Source organism: Anopheles gambiae, chromosome 2, assembly GCF_943734735.2.
Source record: "Anopheles gambiae chromosome 2, idAnoGambNW_F1_1, whole genome shotgun sequence".
In the NCBI taxonomy this organism is placed as follows: Eukaryota; Metazoa; Arthropoda; class Insecta; order Diptera; family Culicidae; genus Anopheles; species Anopheles gambiae.
In genome coordinates, this window is record NC_064601.1 from 87,173,478 (window position 1) to 87,194,536 (window position 21,059).

The window sequence follows — 21,059 nt, forward strand, 5'->3', positions numbered from 1 at the left end:
ATGCTGCAGCGGAGTGAGGATCCCTTCGGGGCTTCGCGCAAGCCCTGAGCGTGCCCATCCTGCGCGATGGCGGTTGCGCGATGGTGGAACCGCGATGGTGGTCTCGGTGCTGCGTCGGTTCGATGTAGGATCCCCCCCTACGCGAGGAGGATCCCATCCTCGTCGCCACTGTTGTGTCCGCACAAAACAAACATAGACGATGTGTACGGCACAAACAGAATATATATTTTATCACTACTCTTTGGTATTATTGTATTACACGTATATAAATAGAAACGCACACACACACGCAATGCGGGGAGAGGACGGCTGGTCCTGCTCGCGCCGCGATCCTCACTGAGGACGTCACCGGATGACAGCCCTGCTGTCAACGGCGAGCCCTCAGGATGAGGCAGCGGTCTGTCCACAACATTTATGGAATTTGCAAATCGAACAAATATTAAATACTTACATGCTTTCCACTGGTAAAACAACACCGAGCAATGCATGGGCAATTAATTTCATGTAAGGGAACTTCATTTCACTTTAGCTTTTCGGAGAAAATTGAGAATATATCTAGCGGATGTGTCACTGACATTCTTTATAATTACATAAATTCACAATTGCTTTTTTGTTGGTTCTGAATGCAACAAAGTGTTTTAATGCAATGCAATGTGCACTTAGATGTGAATTTTATGCTTACTGTGCTACACTTCACAACGCAACAAACTAAAGGAAATGGTAAAAAAAAGTACTAACTGAGTTTTTAGTGTGCGTTGTACAACACTTGAATCTACCAAACGATTCTAAATTATATGCCCCATCAGCACTATGAATTGTTTATTTGATTGAGAATTTATCAAAAATATTCCATAGAATCTGTTATGAAAACAAACATTTTTCAAAGATGACGGAAGACGAAAGAAAATTAGCTGACAACTAATTTCGCCTGATTTTCGCCGTAGCAAAATTGAAGGATTAATTATTTTAATTTAATTTAATTTTACTTCAAGACTCATCAATTTCTAATAGATTAATTATTCAATTGAATCCTAGCGAATGATTTTTTTTTATTGAATCAGAAATGTTAGGCCGAAAATACACGGACCGGAATTTCGCGGCCGCGGAATTCCGCTTGCTGAAAAATGTATGGATATGACAGTTCGGGAAAGTTGCCGTTGACACTTTGTATATGGGTTTGACAGCAGGCGGAATTCCGCGGCCGCGAAATTCCGGTCCGTGTATTTTCGGCCTTAAACAATATTTTTAGCATTACAATGACATTTTTCGCCCTGATGTAGAATCAAGTTTGATACGCACTGTACACTGCATATGTCAACATGCGCTTCAGAGTGTTCGTGAGCAAAACCGGAGAAGGTCGTGCAATTCACACCGTGAACTTTATTTTTCCCGATTTTGCCTCGTAATCTGCAGCAACCCCCCTCAAAATACACTAAAAATGTAAGTAAAGCACTTATTATTCGTAATCATATCGAGTTTGGTCGGGAAACATGTTTTCCTGGCCGAAAACTGTGGTTGAAAATTTCGTCATCCGCTAGCGCTCCGTAAGGGGCAAATTCAAGATGGCGGCCTTAGAAAAGAGCCATAGAAAATTTCTCCTTCTGCAATTACCTGCCCTAGTTTCCGCACAGTTGCTATGGATTGTACGCCCAAGTGCTGGAAAAGGTTAGGTAACGCGATGGAATCGGTTTTCCAATGCTGTTGGAGCACGTTAAACGGTGACTCTGGCATCAGAAAAGCCATTACAGTGCATATACTTGGCTGAAAATGTTTTATTGATTTTTTTGCGTCATAAATTAAAGCGCGTCTTACAGCCATGGCGATACAAGTACCATGGATGATTGATTTTTCAATAATGAGTCGGCGCACTGAGAATGCAGTTGTGTGTGTGTGTGTGCGTGTATTTTTTTCTCATTGCGTTTGACTCTTTTGTAATCGGATTATTCTGTCTTCCGCAGGTACGGAAATCGCCCACAGCCTGGTAATGGTTTCGGACGCGGTGGAATGCACGGTGGCGGTCGTCCGGGAGGTCCGATGGGCGGTGGTTTCCGTCGCGAGGGTGGAGCTGGCGGTTACGGTGGCGGCAACGGGGGGTCGTTCGACCGCCAGTCGCAAAATGGCAAGAACCTCCGCAACGTGAAGTGGGAGCCGGAGGATCTGACGCCGTTCGAGAAGAACTTTTACCAACCGTCGGCGGGCCTGATGGGCCTGAGCGTGTCCGACATTGACAGCTACCTCGACAAGCATCAGATAACTCTGAAGGGCCGCGACGTGCCTCGCCCCAGCATGGAGTTTGAGGACGGCGGGCTGCCCGTGTACATCATGGAGGAACTGAAGCGCCAGGGCTTTGCCAAACCGACGGCCATCCAGGCCCAGGGCATGCCGATTGCGCTGAGCGGTCGCGACATGGTGGGTATTGCACAGACCGGGTCCGGCAAGACGCTGGCCTACGTGGTGCCGTCGCTGGTGCACATCCAGCACCAGGCGACGATACGGCGCGGCGACGGCCCGATTGCGCTGATTCTCGCGCCCACCCGCGAGCTGGCGCAGCAGATTCAGCAGGTCGCGACGGACTTTGGTTCGCGCGTCAGCGCCAACAATACGTGCGTTTTTGGCGGCGCCCCGAAGGGCCCGCAGATCCGGGACCTCGAGCGGGGTGCCGAGATCGTGATTGCCACCCCCGGGCGGCTGATTGATTTTCTCGAGCGCGGCATCACGAACTTGCGGCGCTGCACCTACCTGGTGCTGGACGAGGCCGACCGCATGCTGGACATGGGCTTCGAGCCGCAGATCCGCAAAATCATGGGCCAGATTCGCCCCGACCGGCAGGTGCTGATGTGGTCGGCGACCTGGCCAAAGGAGGTGCGCAATCTGGCGGAGGAGTTTTTGGCCGACTACATACAGATCAACATCGGGTCGCTGAACCTGTCCGCCAACCACAACATCCTGCAGATCGTGGATGTGTGCGAGGACTACGAGAAGGATCAGAAGCTGATGAAGCTGCTGACGGAGATTTCGGCCGAGCCGGACACGAAGACGATTATCTTCGTCGAGACGAAGCGGCGCGTCGACGACATTACGCGCATCGTCAACCGCAATGGGTGGCGGGCGGTGGCCATCCACGGCGACAAATCGCAGCAGGAGCGCGACTACGTGCTCAGCACATTCCGTAACGGGCGCCAGGGCATCCTGGTCGCCACGGATGTGGCTGCCCGCGGCTTGGGTAAGTGTTTACGTTCCGCCAGTTGCTGGCACGGTTTATCTAGGATTCCCGTACATCCATACTATCCTCCTTGAAGCAAGGATCAGAAGTGTGTGGCAGACTTTGAACGCAATCGCTCCCTCTCTCTCCCCCCCTGAAACAAACATTGCCAACGGTAAATGTAGAGATTGGCCCGCTCTGGCATATTTTGTAAGCATTGCAACCGTCAAAGAGTTTGACGTTGTGTTGCAGGGCTGCATCATACCGCTACAGGGGACAGTCTAAATATTTACCATTAGATGTTAAATACCACTTTATCATCCTTCAAAAAAGCATACAGTCTCTTGTAAAATCTACACACGCGCCTTACACACTATTCATACGTTCCGGACTTTGCTCTCTCTCTCTCTCTTTAACTCACTGTTGGGATAGTTATTCTGCTGTTCATGCACCTTCACCGGAGGCATTGAACTTTCTCTAGCGCAATCTTACATCATCTGCAATACGATAAACAAAATGCTCTTAACCCTTATTACTAAATCTCTTACATCGATCGACCAAAAGCCTTACGAAAGAGACACTGAACTGGATCGATGAAACGCCCCTACCTCTGGGGCATGTGTTTGTCGATTTAGACGAAAAAGCGAATGCCAAACCTTGTCAGTCAATTGATTACTGGCCGAGATCTTGATATACAGTAACGCATTAAGCCTAAGAAGCGAGTGCCAAATGGTTAGATAATAATGTGTGGAGCCAAAACAGACATATCAACGCGAGACTGCTCATAAACTAGCAAAATAATAAGCCGTTGTAGCGCATGTCGTTGCAATACATACACATACACTCACCTACCCTTAGCCATAATACTAAGCCTGGCCGAGAGCTCTCTGAGAGCGCAAGCGGCAAGTCACACCTGCTTAAAGGGATATTCTTCTGTATTTGTTTGGACCGATTGTTTCTATTGCTGTCTAGCGGAATCGAATGGTTAAAACGGAGTGAGAGTGTAATGCTGTAAACGAGCAAAAAGCATTCCCCAAAAAACCGGTTTTATGTATTTCCTGTATTCACAATCCACGATAACGTAACATTAAAATTTACAGCGGCGTCAGTAGCGGTGGTACAGTTTTCTCTGTGGAATCGGGTATGTAAGTATGTGGCGGTGCAACGATTCTTACTTCTTTCAGCTCACTCAATCACCAGCGCGCGGAGTAGGATGAAAATCACGCAACGGGGGGAGAGCAGTAAATTGGTAACATACACACATTTATTTCCATTATCGTGAATATCAGGAAAAATATAAAATACAATAGTAATTTATCATATGGCCGGGGAGGGAGGGAATCGTTAGTTGGTATCCGTCATCGTCGCATCCACAAGAGCTTCTGAACTGTGTGTGTTTGCATGTTTGGGGAAGCTTTCGGTTGGATATGACACGGAGGGGGATGCACTAACTACCCATTTCTACCGCCAAATGGACAAATGTTTACTTACTCACAGCCGGAAACACAGAACAAATATGGAGGCAGTTGAACAAGCAGTGTGCTTTTTGCTTGGCGCCATGTTTTTTTAAAACAAAATTCATTTAGCTATTTAAGACCCACTTATAATACGGCGCCGGTTCAGTTTTGCTTTTAAAAAACGGGTACGGGTGGAAACTGTTAAAAAAAACTGGACCTATTATACAGAGAACGTTCGCCAAGAGCGTGTTGAATTTATCGTATATAATTGTACTGTATATGATGGTGCGCTCTCTATTCCCTAGTTTAAGAATAATGTTTGTTTTTGGTTCCTTCATTGTTAAGTTATAACGTTTCCTTTCGTCGTGCCTTGATGTGTCGCCGTGTGCCGCCGTCGCTCCATTCCGACTTGCGCGCAAGGTGTGGTGGAAAAGGTGACCAAAGGAAAGGTGCTCTATGACTGGCTCATTTAACTAACCGAAACCACTCTGCAGGAAAACGTTAAGCGATACACTTACCGTTTCATATTATACTGCTGCAGTATGCAGTACATCACACCCACACGTACCAAGGACTTGGCAACCACTCACGCCCACCCTGATTCTATCACCTAAGTAATATACAGCTCGATTGTGGTTGCGTTTGCTTTTCAAAGTGATATCGATGGGTTATGGAGAGGAGGGCGCGTGGGCTCCATAACTGAATGCCACAAAGCCACACCGAAGAAGCTGTGACGTGTCCGCCAGTGTTGTTGTTTTAAAAGCTTTTTTCACCATTTAAACTGAACAGATGTGTTTAAACAGCCGCCATTCCGATCATAACACACGCGTAAGCATAATGTTCCATTAGTGCTGCTCTTTGGTGTCCTACCTTCATTTATCATACACATAGGCTGGCTACTGCTACTGCTACCGGCAGGTATCCGATTTCTCCGAGGAGAAATTCGGTATCGGTTGCGGTGGATCTGATTCTGAGGTTCATTCTGAGTATATATAGACATGATTTTGCAACAACACGCTTACAACCAACACTGTTTATGATTTCCCGTTTTTGAGTTGTTCCGTTTCTGCACGACAAATGTATAATTCATGTTGCGATTTGACCCAATATCAGATACATCAGGCTTTTACTCTGTCCATCAGTTTAACCTTCCGGCTGTAGACTGTTCAGCAGAAAATCTTCCCCCATCTTCTTCGGGCTTGATGAATGATGGACCGTTGGCTACATCTGTGTGCAGCTTTGATTGTATTTTCTGTTCTTACCACACACTAAAATGACTCTCCGAATGCACTTTTAGCCTGTGGGTGTCTGTTGTGTGGTGTACAAAAGCAACACAACAAAACAGTAACGCAGTTCCTTACGAGTGAGTGTGAAACGTTAAACAATGCGAAATTCTAATATGTACGTGAGAGCTTGCAGAAGAATGTTTTTGCTCTCTCTCTCTCTCTCTATCTCTTAGTGTGTGATCTCCGGGCCATTGGTTTGACTGTACAAAGGATGAAATCGGTTTTTTGTGAACGTTTGTAAAGGATGAAAGCGCAGATATTTTGACACGTAAAATTAGCTTTTTTAAAAGGAAAGAAAACAGTTCGATCTCCGTAGCACAAGACCCCTTTTTTGTGAGCACATTTGCCATGTACACAACGCCGCCGTTTTTCTTTCGCTTTAAATTAGAGGAACATATCGATATCTTTGGCTGCGCAGTTGTTGCATGTATTTATAAAAAAAGGGGGAATAATTAGTAATTTTCACGTTAGCGTCGTTATAAAAAAAATAATTACAAACTTTCAAAATTACGTTAAACAAGAGTGAATCTGGACAAGAAAAAAGTAAAACAAAAAACGGAATACAACAGAAAGAACAATATGCTGTATCGAACTTTGTAAAGGAAATATCTGTGGTTAATCGTTTGCGTCTGTTTGTGTCTTCCTGCCCGACGCGCGGCGTCCAGCCGCGTTGGGGTTGAGGGTTGATGCAGTTTGCGATTGATGATTTGTGAGATCTGGTTAAAGAATTGAAGAATAATGTTATCCCACGCGTTAACTTCTACATTATGTTCGAAACAAGTCTACCCCACCCCACCCTCAACATTCCCCCCCCCCCTTCGTTCCCCTTCACTGTCCTACTGTTTCGTAAAGCCTTGACGTATTTGTAACAATTTGCACCAAGTATGGCGACTGCTATTATACGAGGTCAATCTTTCGTTTCCCCTTCACTACCAGGCAAAAAACCCCTATTTTATAATTCCACATTTCTCCACAAATAACCGACCTTTTCGGTGATTTAGAATGCCACTGAGCTTTCAGTTTTGACCTCCTTCAGATCTAAATAATTTATTATTATTATTATTATTTTGAACAAACACTGCCCACACCTTGGTCTCGTGTGTGCGCGCGCGTTTAAATCTCTCTCTTTAAATATTTCCTCCCCACAACAACACCTTCCCCCCATTCTCTTTTGCGATATGTGTGTGTGTTTGTTTGTAAGGGCAATAATACGCCCCAAACTCTCGTCAGAGTGTACTGCGAACCTTTTTGAACCTTTTTCTCTAAATACGATAAGCGAATAACACATACCTTCCTACCCACACCTCCCACCTTCAACACTCGTATGCACGACGTGCGTGTGTGTGTGCGTGTGGTGTCACATGCCTGCCCGCAGATGTGGAAGACGTAAAGTTCGTAATCAATTACGACTATCCGTCGAATTCCGAAGATTACGTGCATCGGATTGGTCGAACGGGCCGCTCGAACAATACCGGTACCGCCTACACCCTGTTCACCAACTCGAATGCCAACAAAGCGAACGACCTGATCAACGTGCTGCGCGAGGCAAATCAGGTAGGTTGTGATTTCCTTTCCTTTGTTTAAACTCCATCATGCCCGTTTTGTAACACTCTTTTTATTTCCACCTTTTCCCGCCACGCACACAGGTAATCAATCCGCGCCTGGTCGAGCTGGCCAAGCCAAGCATGGGCAAGGGCCGCCAGCGGTACAACAACCACCGGTTCGGTGGCCAGCAGAACCGTCCGCCGCGCGACGGTCCCTACGGTGGCGGTCCGCGTCACGACGGTGGCCGATTCGGTGGACAGCGGGACGGTGGAGCACCGCCCAAGTACGGTGGTGGTGGTGGTATGGGCCGCAGTGACGGTGACAAGTACGGTGTAGCGTCCCGCGCAGCCGGCGACAATCGGCTCTCGATGTACGGCGTGGGAGCCGGGCTGCCGCCCCAGACGCTCGGTGGACTGGCGGCCAGCACCGCCATGGGTGCGAAGCCGCCGGGCGTTGGCGCCGGCGTGGTAGGCCAGCGTCAGAGCCGCTTCTCGGGACCACCCTCGTCTGCGACGGCTGCGGCGGCAGCGGCCGCATTCGCCACCAGCTACCACCAGCAGCAGAGCAAATACCCCGGCGCCGGCTCGGTCGGTGGAGCTGGTCTGGCCGGTGCGCATCCGTCGGCCGCAGCGTACGGTGCGTCCGCCGCGTCCTACAAACCACAGTCCGCGCCCGGCAGCGACCTGTACGGTGGCAGCGGCGGTTACAGCGCCCGATCACAGTCCTCCGCCCTTCCCTCGGCAGCGGCCGCAGCAGTAGCCGCCGCCGCGTACCAGTACGCAGCGAACGGAGCGACACCCGCGTTCGCCTATCCGCCGCCCCAGGTTGTTCTCAACTAAGGAGGATGAGGAGGAGAGTTAGGGAGCGGAGGGGAGCACCTTAGAGCTTAGAACACTTCAACTTTCATCCCACTAATATACCTTAGGGTAGTATGATTTAATTTAATCTTAATATGAACTTGAATGAACACATATTTCATTTCAAATTAGTTTTAACAATAACAAACGCAGCAAACGTAAACATATATTTGGGCGTAAACCATGTAAACTCACGACCACTTTCGCTGCTTGACCAAGGGCGAGGAAAAGGCGTCTCCATTATCCCATCGGTTATTTAGTTAAAAGCAAACGCGTTCATCCGATCCGCTTTTGTGCGAAGGTTTTGCGCGCACGCAAGGGGGGACGGCTTCGTGCAGTTTACGGGCATGAAGCGATCAAGCTTTTTAGTATATTGCGTGATATATTTTATTCGTTTCTTCAGCTTTGATTGGTTTTAGAGCATTTTTCATATATTTATACCTTTCGTCCAATGCAGAGCAATTAACGTTTCGCGCGACACAGCAACAGCACAGTGCGAAAATATCTAACCTTATTATATTCGCAATGGGTGTGAACATTTTTCCAGTGGGATTATGAAAGGCAGGATGAAAGTTTGGCGCACTACCACATCGGCTCCGGCAGCTCTCGAAAAGCTCAATCCGTTTTATTTGATTTTCATACTCCCAAATTCGAACGCCTGTGTACGCGCCCCACGTGTCCCACTGGAAAACGTTCGCGGTCACACCTTAGATGATTCCATTATTTTATCACTAGATACGCTTGTTGTTGCACTCTGAGGAAGGAAGGATACAAAAATGCATTAAAAGAAAAACAATAATGCACTTCCAACTTCTGGCGCCAACGCCAACACAGCAGGTGCAGGTGGGCGGAGAGTATATTGCACCCGTTCTGGTTAGGTGCATCTCTCTCCCGGTCTGCCGGCTGTGCAGTGTAGGATTTCTTTTTTGGGTTCGGAAGTGCTTCGTAATGAATTTCGAAGAAATTTATGTGAGCTCTACCAAGAATCGCTAAATCTTGAATTGTGTACTACGATATGAAATATACAGTGTAAAGAAACAACAAAGTTGCGGAACCGTCAACATTTACTACAGCAATATTTTCTCTCTCGCAACCTTACTACCACCACCATCATAGAGCAACAGAATAGCGCAGCAAAGCCAAGGTGACAAATTTTAAAATGTATATATGAGTAAAGAGTAAAACTGAAGGACAACATAGAACCATTCAAGTGTACCACCGCCCATTCCCGCCACACGCCACAGCAGCATATACACAGCAAGAGTAGAATAATTCAAAGAGTTATTCAAACAACCGTTTGTTGTACGTGTGTGTGCATATATGCGCGTGAAAGGTGGAAAGGGTGGTACGATTTAGCCAAATCTTAACCAGCAAACGATGGTTCAAACACACAACACACACTCTTCATAAACAGAATATGTCAACGATTATTATTGTATCTCTTTATATAAAACGGTCTAGTAGAGACTATTTTAACAAAACATACACACTTTGGCACACAACTTTACGGAAGTTTGTTAGTGAAAAAAAGCAAAAAACAAAACAAGTGACAACCAAAACAAAAGTGCAACAGGAAACAAAATAAGTAGCGCATATACATGTATGTATCCGGTAGATTAGTGTGCATTTTTCGTGCATCAATGGTGTATTGTTTCATCGTGGAAATATGGTATTTTTCCCCCTTCCCTTTAAGCTGTTTTCTATATAACAAAAGATGAAGAGAAAAAAAATACACACACATTACTGTGAATTATTCAAAATAATTACATTGAATAACAAAATAATAATGCAAGTGCAAAAAAATACAAGAAAGCAACAAATCTTGAACTTTATCTCACATTGTAAAGCGAAATAATTCTGTAACTCCCTCCCAGAACGGTACAACCGTCCCTCTGATTGAAGGAAGTAGCGGAATGGAGTGATGATTATTTTGAATGCACAATAAAGATAAATTCATGCCAATCGAGGTGTGTTGGGTGCTGGGCAATCTTTCCGAAATTAAGATGTAGTTTCCGTTTATTTTTTGTAGGAACGGGGTTACAGATCCCCGGAGTTCTCATGTATAGAGTAACTTTCAACCCAATCGATCACAAATTCACCGTCCAGTTTCTCTAGCAACAGTTGAATAAATTATGATAAAAGATTGAATTTGCTTGATTTTCATGATCTTTTTATATAAATTTATATCTTGCTAAATTTTTTTTTGTTGCATTTTGTGTACCTCCAATTACATAAAAAATCCTGTTGGTCATACCATGTTTCTTAATACATTTTTGATTTTCAATAATCATTTCTGTCCTCATCATTCCTCCAACACGCTCGAATATTTGGAAATCATCGTTAGAATACTGCCGACCAAGTTGTTTAGAATTTTCATTTCAAAATCCTCCGACGCTTCCGAAACGGCTCCGAAACACTAAGCTCGGCTTGATCCGTAGATCCGTAAAACAATGATTCTCCAGATATTTTCCCCAGAGTTTAGATCCGGAAGTCGGGCAGAAGGTATAATCGTTCGAATTCATTTTACAAGATGTGAATATCACATTAAGCTTTCCTGTAGCACAAAAACCTAACTAAACCGTTAGAGATCCTCCTCCAAAATTACATCTCAAAAAGTATTTAGTTCCTTCCGTAGATCAGGACCATGAATCGGTTAACCCTTCGGAAATTATATTTTCATCAATTCAACTGGTACTGGAAAACGAATTTTTAAAATAATTAAATGTTTGTTAAAAAAGATTTTTACCAAGATTTTACCGTGTCCTACTGTCGTGGCATGTTGAGTCTTTTTAATAGCGAGTATTCTTTATTTAAAAGCCCTCACCCTTCCCAACAGTGCTAATCCCGCGAGGGGTTTCTATGTCGGGGGTTCTTAGCTCATTTCCCGCTCTAATACCGTGCAAAAGAAGAATCACTTTAATCTTTTATAGTTATATTAACACTAGGCTATCGCCTAAGGCGATCTTCGTGACTTGGTCATCAGGCCCTCCTCTGAAGCTATTTGCGCCCCCGGCCTTTGGTTGAATATCTGCCGGTTAGCTGGAGACAACTTCGGTTTCCTTAGTTACACTGAGGTAGTCTGATCTGCACTAGCCCCGTCCTTGGCCACTGCAGATAACTCCTGGATTTCCAGATACGCTACGACAGACGGTCCATCTATGTGTACCACGGCTCTTCGGCGGCCGTCTGCTCTGTTGCCACCGTCATCCCTCGGACGATTTATTCGCTTCGCTCTGTGCAGCGATGGGCGACAGCCCGCGGTGACGCTGGTGGTGTTGGGGTTGTTGAGTCTGGCGAGTTCTATTCGTTTCTTTTTACGTTCATTTTTGTTCAGATTTGGTGACTTATTCATTTTTGTCCGAATATTGTTGGAACTGGAATGCAAAGCCTTCCGAATTGTTTCTTTACAGGATGGCAAATTGAGGGTGGACTTGATTTTGGAAAGTGAGATGGTGGAGTTCGAGGCCAAGTTGGCCCTAGTATACCTTGCCTGTCCTTAGCTGACAGCATCGATATTTTCGTTTTCGATTCAGCTTTTGTTTGATGCTACATTCGTAGTTTTCAAATAATTTCGTACGACTATGGACGAGTTAACGACTGTACCACCAGACCGGCAGTTTTATTACTTTAGATCAAATTAAGGCTAATTCTGTGTTTGATTTTGTTGAAGACGATACATCAACTATTTGTCCACCAAGGGACAATCGGATGAGGTCAATGCAAAAAAAATGACTATCCGATCTACTGTATCATGACAAAAAAAAAAAAAAACAGAAATTAGCATTCACTTTCACTAAATCACTAAATGTACCTTAAGATGCCGATAATACTCCAGCGTTCATAAGACCTTTTACTTTATTGTTCAATGACATCTGAATGCTTAGACGTCACATATTTCCAAGAGAGTGAACGTGAGAACTGCGCATACCGAGCAATGCATCATAGCGAATTGCAGAAAGGTTCATTTTGTTAATGCAAGCCTGAAGTAGTAGTTTAAAGACTACAGTGCACTTTTGGTAATAAGATTGTCATCGTCTTTTCCACAAAGCAGCTGCATAACAACATCACATTAGAAAATAGTAACCATTTTATTTTTAACCACAAACTACTGAATCGTTGCTGCTAGTCTAACTTGCTAGATGATGGAACAACTTCGAAGAGCACTTGAATGAGAAAGGTGAGTTTGTCTGTAAGTACAAAAGAGGGGAGATGACATTTGTAAGTAAGCTTGACTGATTTGCAACAACGGTTGCTGCCGGCTGATTACTTACTGATCCATCTGGGTCGCACTTTGTAGTACACGAACGGTGTGTAAACCAGCACGCCGCTCAAGATGAACGCCACCGCAAACAGGTACTTCGGCGACGGATCACTAATCACCGGCACGATCGAGAGGAAGATCGACACCGCCAGCGTAATGTACGGCACGATCAGCGGCACCTTGTACGGCCGGTGCACGTCCGGCTGGGTGCGGCGCAGGGCCAGCAGCGCAACGACGGCTGCTCCGTAAAAGAACCAGATCAAAAACGACGCGAACTCGATCAGCGTCTCAATGTTGCCGACCAGTATGAACGCGAGCGCCAGTATACCCTGCATTGCGACGGCCGGAGCGGGTGTAGCACGGCGCACGTGAATGTATGAGAGCGGTTCCAGCATCTGTCCCTCCTGGCTGGCGACGTAGCAGAGACGCGTCACGCCAAACTGAATACTGAGGGCGCAACCGAACGTAGCCAGCGCAACGCCGAGCGGAATCAGAAACGAAAACGAACCGAGCGCACGGTCGCCGAAATCGATACCGACCGCTTCCGAGGCGATCATCTCACCCATCGAGAGGACGGTCATGTAGGCCAGGTTCATGAACACGTACAGTCCGGTGATGATCGGTACGGCGATCATGATCGAGCGGGGAATGTTCCTTGTGGGTTGATCGAAATTCAAACCGAGAAAGAAGCCAATAATAAGTCGCGTTGCGAGGGGCAGAAACAAGCCGCTATACTTACACCTCCGGCTTCTTGATCTCCTCCGTGATGGTCGTCACGCTTGACCAGCCGTCGTACGCCCACAGCCCATTGTAGAAGGCGAGCGCGATGTGGCCCGGGCTGGTGTTGGTACCCTCGAACCCGCCGGCCAAATTTTCCGTATTGCCAATCGCCAGCTGATACACGCCGCCAAAGATGACCACCAGACAGGCGAACACCTTGCAGAACCCGAACACGTTGTTGATGGTGACGTACAGCTTCACGCTGCTGAGATTGATGTACGTGATAATGCCTGCAGAACAAAGGAACAATTAAAAGCAAAACGTTTTTGCATGGGGGGCGCCACCATTCGCCATTACCTAACCCCAAGATGCCTATCAGCTTGATAAGCAGATGCAGATCGTCCGCCGCCATGTACTCCAGCCCGAGCAGATGCCGGAAGGGCAGTATCGAGTACTCGGCGAACGTCAGTATGATGACGGCAATCTCGGCCGGCCGCAGGATCATCACGTATACCCACGCACATATGAAGGACGGCAGCGGGCCCCAGAAGGAGTGCGATTTTTTGAATGCTTCGATTAGATAGGCATACTCGGCACCGGACCGTGGCACGACCGTACCGAGCTCTGCGAAGCACAGCGCTCCGAGCAGTGAGATGCCACCGCAGACGGTCCACACGACCAGACAGAAGCCGACGCTGCCGGAGTAGCGCAGGGCCGCGGTCGGTGACACGAAGATGCCGGAACCGATCATCACACTGATGATCACGTTAATCGCCGACATGAGGCCCATCTCGCGCTTCAGGCCGCCGCCACCGCCCGTCTTCGGTTCTGATGCTGCGACCGTCATGATGATGCTGTTGCTGCTGCTGCTGCTGCTGCTCTGCTGCACACTGTCCGAGGACCACTTTCACTCTGTACCGTCTGAGGACGGATTTGATAAGAACTGCCTGCTGCAATCAGGCTGGGCAGTATGAAAGTTCCCAACACACTACCCGAACACGGGGAGGGAGACTACGAAGGGCTGCTGGACCGGCCAGATGGTGTGGCACACATGACGCGCGTCCCTCGTGGTCGGGGCGTGTGTATCTGCAAGAGAAGAAACGAGAGCCGGCCGCATGTTATCACTATCTCGCGGTGATGTCGCTAAAATTATGCATTGTTCAAGTTGGTTGGAGTGAACTCCTAGCACGGGTTTTAGAGAGTTGTGAATGATTGCCCTAACATCGAACTACTGCGCGGATGCGCGTTGACAACAAGAGACGTGCTGCTGATGGTGATGAGTCCATCAACGGAATTATCTTATCGCTTGCGAGAGTTCTCTCCGCTCTGCGTGTCGTACTTCAGGTGCGGGAAACTATACCAACTGCTGCTGCACCCGGCATGGCGGGGTGTCATTAGCCAATAGCTAATCATCGAACCGATAAGGGCATCTAGGAGTCCCGGTGCGACGTATTTCACTGCCGCTAACGAAAGGCACAGTGCGAGAGAGGAACGATTCTGGAAGAAGGAAGGATGCAGACACGAACGTAAAGGGTCTGCCCTCTGCGACAGCTATCGCATCGCAACTAATCCCAGGGAAGATAATCTTCTCCCATCGAGGACATTGCCTTTCCTATCGATCGTCTGATTGATGGTCGATTTATGAGTTGCTATCTTTCCATGATCAGTACTACCTCTTGATAGTACGATTTTTGACGCGTACTATGCGTCTTATCTGCGTAATAGGCCCATACCACGCTCAATGTGACGCGTGACGTGTTCCCGGCCATTCGATCTAACTCTGACGCCTTGTCCAAAGAGAGTGTGCACAGAATTAACATTCCATGAATGGATCCTTCTCAAGCAGGTGTGCCGTTTGCCGTATCCATTATCGAACTCGAGCGCGATGTTTGTCCGGCACTAAAGAGTTTGGCTTTAGCAAAGCGTGATCCAGCGATCTGATGCCGCAATTGTCAGCATCACTTAGATGGTGCTACAATAATCCCCAAACCGCCACATCTCCAACTCAAGATCACGGCCTGATCATGAGATCGCACGCATAGCCGCTGAAGCTTAATTGTGTCTGCTTTGACGGAAGTTGCTAATTTTCCCCCTCAGTGCTCATCTAAGTGGGCGAAGAAATGCCACAAGCCACCGGCATGTCTCTTGTCGATGCCGTTAGGCACTTATAAATTGGACAACGCCCCGAGTACACAAAATATTGGTTTTACTGATTATCAGCACCAAAACGTTTGCCGAGTGAGGTGTTGGTGGTACAACTTGGTGAACCCGAATGATACTGGGGGTTTGCTCGTACTGCTCCCCAGAAGAAAAGGCGGTTGCCCCCACACTGCACTCAACGGCTGGTGGTTGGGGCAATACATCATTAATTTACCATCCAAATTGACACCATCAATCGATTCGGTGTGGTTCGCGGGGTGCATAGGGTATAGAGCGTGCGAAAACTTCTCAAACACCACCCCCTTCGGGATGGATCAATGAAAGCTACTAGACAAAGCTTGCTTTGAGGGGTGATTGGGAACGGGTCGTTATAGTTGGTGGCGAGGCCCATTAGCACGATACAGCGCCCGCCTACTGTACCGCGATGACGGCAACCAAACCGAACTCGTACGCACACATATTGGCGGACAATTTGTTTGATAACTACTACGCACCAGCGATATCTACGGAAGGTGAGGAACGAAGGGTGGTAAAATCGAATATAATTGAATGTCCAGCGGGGCCATAGCATGGAACTGTGGCACCAGTAGTACTACACGAGATTTGCCAGTAAGGTCCCCGGACCACGTGCTAAAACGTGCGACCGTATCCACGTCGCCATCGGGGGAGTTTCACCGTAATGGGATTAAATTGGAGTCCATCTCTCTCGCACTGTACATCTCTCCGTGTGTTCTCGGTGAGATATTCCGGCTCTCCAGCTTGTTAATCGGTTTCTTTTCACCAACAATTGACACTTCCGTTTCTATTGACACTTTCATCAAAGCAGGCGGGAGGCAACACGTTAACTAGCCTGCTGCTGCTAAGCTCCTTGGATAGTTGGTTGTTCCAGACCAGAGCCCAGAACCAGAGCACAAAATCAGACACGCACATTCGCGACCCCTATTGACCTGCGGCCGCCCAAATAATCGCTGCTCGCCAAACGGATTGTTTGTCCTCCCTTTTCCGAAATTGAGCACTGATAACACTTTCATCAAGCACTGCGTCACTGTGCACCGAAGTGCTGGCCATGTTCAACAAGCTAACCTTCAAAACGCGGTGCGTTGAATGGTTCTAGTAATCGGGGAATAATTGGAGCCGCCCCGGGCCTATTCACCTGCACCGTTTCTGTAATTCACCTTTTAATGATGATGATGGTAGCGAGAAGAAACGCAAACGCTGCTTTGGCAGTATCAATGCAGCACAAAATGATAAGCCGGCTCTGGTAGGATGGCGTTCACTGGGGAGATTGGTTCACGCGCACACGACGCTGGTGCGAAACGATCCCGTCGAGATCCGCCTCCGAGAAGCGACAGCGTGATACTGGTAGGATGTGCGCGCCTTCCAGAGGATCGCTCTCCGGTTCGTCGTCGTATGCCGATAGACTGGTCGAAGATTGCGAGCATCATTGCTCGCTTCGCGCGCTCTCTTGAGGGACCGCGTCTTGCCTTGAGCAGGGTTGGGTGAATTGGTTAAGGTTGAATGAGTTATGCTACCGATTAATGCTGCGGGCAAACGCAGCATGTGGTTGATTCCTTCGCCGGGCAGCCGAGGAGGACGAGAACGAGCGAACCAGTGTGGGATGAATCTCGGTTCCAATCATTTCTTATCATTCGGGGGGAGCTATTGTGTATCAATTGGTTTCGGAAGTGAGTTTTTTTGCGCAGGCAGCCGTCGTGTGGAGCTGGAGCGATTGCTCCGAATTACGCCGGCAAGTGGATAGCTGGTAATCATAGAAAGTAAATCCTTGTTAAACACATCACTTACATTTTGCACAATTTAATTGAAGGTTTTTGTACGTTTCTGCAGGAAGATGATTTGTGCACTAATTTCAGATTCTCGCTTAAAAGATGAACACGCAATGCGGGAACGATTTAGACTGCGCCGATCTGCAAGCAAGCAAACAGTAAGCAAAACAGCACAGCAGGACGTCAAGAATTTGCAAACGAAAGAAAGGGAAATTCAACCTTTTTTTTACACTGCTTTTTTCTTATGGCCACGTTGAAGAGGCTGAGGTAGGTTTGCGAATTCCCCCTTTTGCTTTAATTCGTCTTTCACAGGACTCACTCCCAAATAGAAGAAGAAACGTATCCTTTTGAAAAGGGTTGTTACCGTTTTTAAAGCTGTAAACGAGGAAAGAGATGTAATCCTACGCAAATTTATACATAAATTGAATAGAAATTTATTTGAAATTTTCCATTTTTATTTCTGTGTTTATAATCAAATGGTTACAATATTTCGCACCAATTATTTAAAAAATAACAGCTTTTAATGATTTTTATTCGTTAACAAATCCGTTATTTTCAAAATCGATTCTTCAAGTAGCACACACCCTTGCCGTTTCAAACCGATCTAAACTTCAATTGAGATGGCAACACTGTCCCGTCGTTTGACAGCTGTCCAATGGTTTGTTGTGTTGTTGAAAGGAAAAACGTAAACAAACGGGCGCACTCATTACTGTTTCGTGAAATTTTATTAAGAAAAGCTAGTTAAATTATGACCCGCCACGCTAGAAATTGTACTGCCGGGGCCGTTTACACGTACCACGAGAAGAAGAAGGATGCGGCCAACTCGGGCTTCGGCACAACGTCCCGTCGCATCGGGAAAGATTCGGTCAAGAGCTTCGACTGCTGTTCCCTCACCTTGCAGCCGTGTCGGAATCCAGTAATAACGTGCGTGGAATGCAATGGGAACGTTTGGTGGAAATCGTTTTCTTCACGGTAATAGTTCCTTTCTATTGCAGTAAAGATGGCTACCTGTTCGACAAGGAAGCGATCCTGACGTACATCATCTCGAAGAAGAACGAGTACAGCCGGAAGATGAAGGAGTACGAGAAGCAGATGAAGCAGGACGAGGAGGAGGATGCGGCCAAAGCGAACGCGGAGCTCCAGAAGAAGCTGGATAAATTCATTTCCACCGAGAAGAACATCGTCAGCAACAAAGCAGTCACACTGAATGGTAATGGAGCATTTGTGGTTCGTTTTTCGTTATTCTCACAACCTTTCCTCTTTTTGTTTCCCGACCACCAGCAGAACAGCCCAGCACGAGCGGCGCCATCTCGAACGTGTCGCTCGGCAAGCGTAAGGAGCTGCCCAGCTTCTGGGTACCGTCGCAGACGCCGGCCGCCAAGGTGTCGCGCATCGAAAAGCCGGACAGCAAGATCTACTGTCCCGTGTCGAACAAACCGCTCAAGGCGAAGGATCTGATCGAGGTGAAGTTTACGCTGGTGAAGGATCCGGCCGACAAGAAGTCACTGATCGCGAAGGAAAACCGGTACATGTGTGCGGTGACGCATGACATCCTGAGCAATTCCGTACCGTGCGCAGTGCTGAAACCGACGTAAGTGTTAGTGGATGATTATATTTGTATCAAATTCGGTGAAGTAATCTTTTCCTTGCTGATTGTCCCTAGCGGAGACGTCGTTACGATAGAGTGTATTGAAAAAATCATCAAAAAGGACATGATCCACCCGCTGACGAATGAAAAGCTCTCCGAGTCGGATATTATACCACTACAGCGGGTAAGCTGGTTCGGCAGAAATTGTATTAGCAATTCAATTTTAATAATCTACCCTTTTACCCCCATAGGGCGGTACCGGTTTTGCAACGACGAATGAAAAACTGGAAGCCAAAGAGCAAAAGCCATGTCTGCAGGTTTAAGTGTGTGATTAAGTAACTTCAAGATTCAAAACTCAATAAAAATGACCTAGATGCTAAGAGGGAACATATTTCGCGACGTCCTGGTCAATCGGAGCGCAATTCAGCAAAGAATGAGAAAGTAGAAGTTGCAATCAAAACGAGAGCGATAGGAAGTCATCTCCCGTCGTGAAGCTAATCGAGGTCAGTGCAACGTCTTTCGGACCGGTCAAACACCCTGAACTGGTACACTCTGCTCTGCTGGACATAGTTGCAATTGATGAAAGGTTACGGCCATTCAGCAAACACTGACACTGACTCCGCACAGTAAAGCGGCACGGTAAGAGCAGCAATGCGTCATACGGCTATAAGTACCGGTAATAGGCCAACATCTCCACTCCCACCCCCACTAACGGCGTGTGCTACACTGTATATGCAGCTGCAGCGCCGATAATTGTCGTGCCCGTGCCACGTTCGCTCGATACACGGTGTGCGGGATGGGCTTTGCGGAATGTTTGTCATTTTTATCTAACCGTCACCGGACCATAATGGCACACGCGCGAGCGCTATTGAAGCGTTGGCCTTCGACGAGCCCGATCAAAACAACTTGCCCCTGAGTGGGTGGGAGGAGGGGGGGTTAAGGGTTGTGGGGGAAGTGGTTGCAGGAATTGCATTTCGAGTTGCATTGCATGGAGAGAGAGAGAAAATAGAAAAAAAGCCCACTATCAAAACCGGAAATGAATGTACGGTTTTTTTACGCAAGTTTCTGTACGCAAGTGGCTTTATGATCCCACCCCTCCACTCCCCCTCCCACTGTAGGAGGCGCCCAATTCAGAACGTTTGCAAATTTTATTGCGGTTTATTTGTTTGGATTTTGAGTAGGCTCTCTCTAGTACGCGATCGCGATGCGCGCACGTCATACGTAGGTACGTTTGCAACCCGATCTTCCCGTAAAATCTAACAGAAATAACCCGCCCGTTCCCCGACGGTGCCTTGTGCATGTGCATGTTTTACAGTTTTGCATCGTACTGCATCATACCGCGGGTTTGTCCGTGACTGGGGAAGGGCGACGGGCGACGATGTGCGACCTTCGGCGATAGTTAACGTTTCTAGCGAAAACCGACGGCGCGCAAGCCGTTCGCGCGGGATCTATGAGGCAGTGGTTTGATAGTGGTTGTGGCGCGAGTGAGAGAGCGAGATAGAAGGAGCACTTCGGTGAGTTCGGGAGCGGTTTGTGCGGGGCCTCGGTTTGCGATAATATAGCGCGTGTAGCGTGTTTCTAATGAAACAACGATTGCACTATTGCACTATTGCAGCTGCACCGAGAGAACCGAGCGAGAGCCAGGGGTACGGTTGAGTCTCTATCGCGGTTTTTGTTTGACTATTGGCAGATGTTTACTCAGACTGTAGGTCAACGGAGTTTTGCTCGCGGCAGTGCACAATATTGTGTGAAGAATGCTTTTGCATTTCTATTAGTTTTTGATCCGAATTTCATTTTATTTTGTAAATACTCAGTGTTGATAGCATCTTCTACTCATCTGGGGCTATAGATATACGTTACAGTTAGATTGTTAGTTCAGAATAATTACGCCCAAAAGTTGAACTCCCGGACTTTATTGTTCTGAACCCACCGAGCATAATTTGTGTCAATAATAGTTTGCAAATAATTTAAATTTGAATTCAGATCGCAAACTCCATACAATACTTCTGCTCATATTGTCGGTTTTGTAAAGCTTTGTCTAAGGTTGTACAGCGCGTCTGCAAGAGGCGAAAGAACTCCGTTGGAGCCAAAGCCTCTATAAACTATTCAAACAACAACAACAACAGCGCGTCTGCATTCTTCAGCAGCAATTAAGAAATTAATAACGGACAAAACCATTGAACTATCCCACAACTTCAC

General features: G+C 47.1%; 3 protein-coding genes across 10 annotated transcripts; 2 read left to right on the plus strand and 1 right to left on the minus strand.

Annotated features, from left to right (window-relative positions):
- The first annotated feature begins 1,284 nt into the window (after window positions 1-1,284).
- LOC1276336 (uncharacterized) lies at window positions 1,285-9,935 on the plus strand. The gene is made up of 4 exons (XM_315671.5): window positions 1,285-1,440; window positions 1,959-3,223; window positions 7,321-7,499; window positions 7,592-9,935. Coding segments are annotated over exons 1-4 (2,184 nt in total). The 5' UTR covers window positions 1,285-1,438; the 3' UTR covers window positions 8,330-9,935.
- Window positions 9,936-12,416: 2,481 nt separating this feature from the next.
- Window positions 12,417-17,311, minus strand: LOC1276337 (b(0,+)-type amino acid transporter 1). 7 transcript variants are annotated; one of them, XM_061652186.1, is made up of 5 exons: window positions 17,292-17,311; window positions 13,686-14,414; window positions 13,348-13,618; window positions 12,619-13,262; window positions 12,417-12,534 (listed from the first exon to the last, which is right to left on the minus strand). In XM_061652186.1, exons 2-5 carry the CDS (start codon window positions 14,173-14,175, stop codon window positions 12,470-12,472), a joined length of 1,470 nt encoding a protein of 489 aa, XP_061508170.1. In that variant the 5' UTR covers window positions 14,176-14,414; window positions 17,292-17,311; the 3' UTR covers window positions 12,417-12,469. The 7 variants fall into 7 exon arrangements, with proteins under 7 accessions (XP_061508170.1, XP_315672.5, XP_061508167.1 ...); XM_315672.5 differs by lacking the exon at window positions 17,292-17,311 and adding an exon at window positions 16,664-16,902; XM_061652183.1 differs by lacking the exon at window positions 17,292-17,311 and adding an exon at window positions 16,642-16,866.
- A 604-nt stretch (window positions 17,312-17,915) lies between these two features.
- LOC1276338 (nitric oxide synthase-interacting protein homolog) lies at window positions 17,916-19,248 on the plus strand. Of its 2 annotated transcripts, none has more exons than XM_061652188.1 (5): window positions 17,916-18,196; window positions 18,268-18,482; window positions 18,554-18,863; window positions 18,936-19,044; window positions 19,112-19,248. In XM_061652188.1, the coding sequence occupies exons 1-5, from the start codon at window positions 18,021-18,023 to the stop codon at window positions 19,181-19,183; spliced, it is 882 nt and encodes a 293-aa protein (XP_061508172.1). In that variant the 5' UTR covers window positions 17,916-18,020; the 3' UTR covers window positions 19,184-19,248. The 2 variants fall into 2 exon arrangements, with proteins under 2 accessions (XP_061508172.1, XP_315673.4); XM_315673.5 differs by having other exon boundaries at window positions 18,557-18,863.
- The last annotated feature ends 1,811 nt before the right edge of the window (window positions 19,249-21,059 follow it).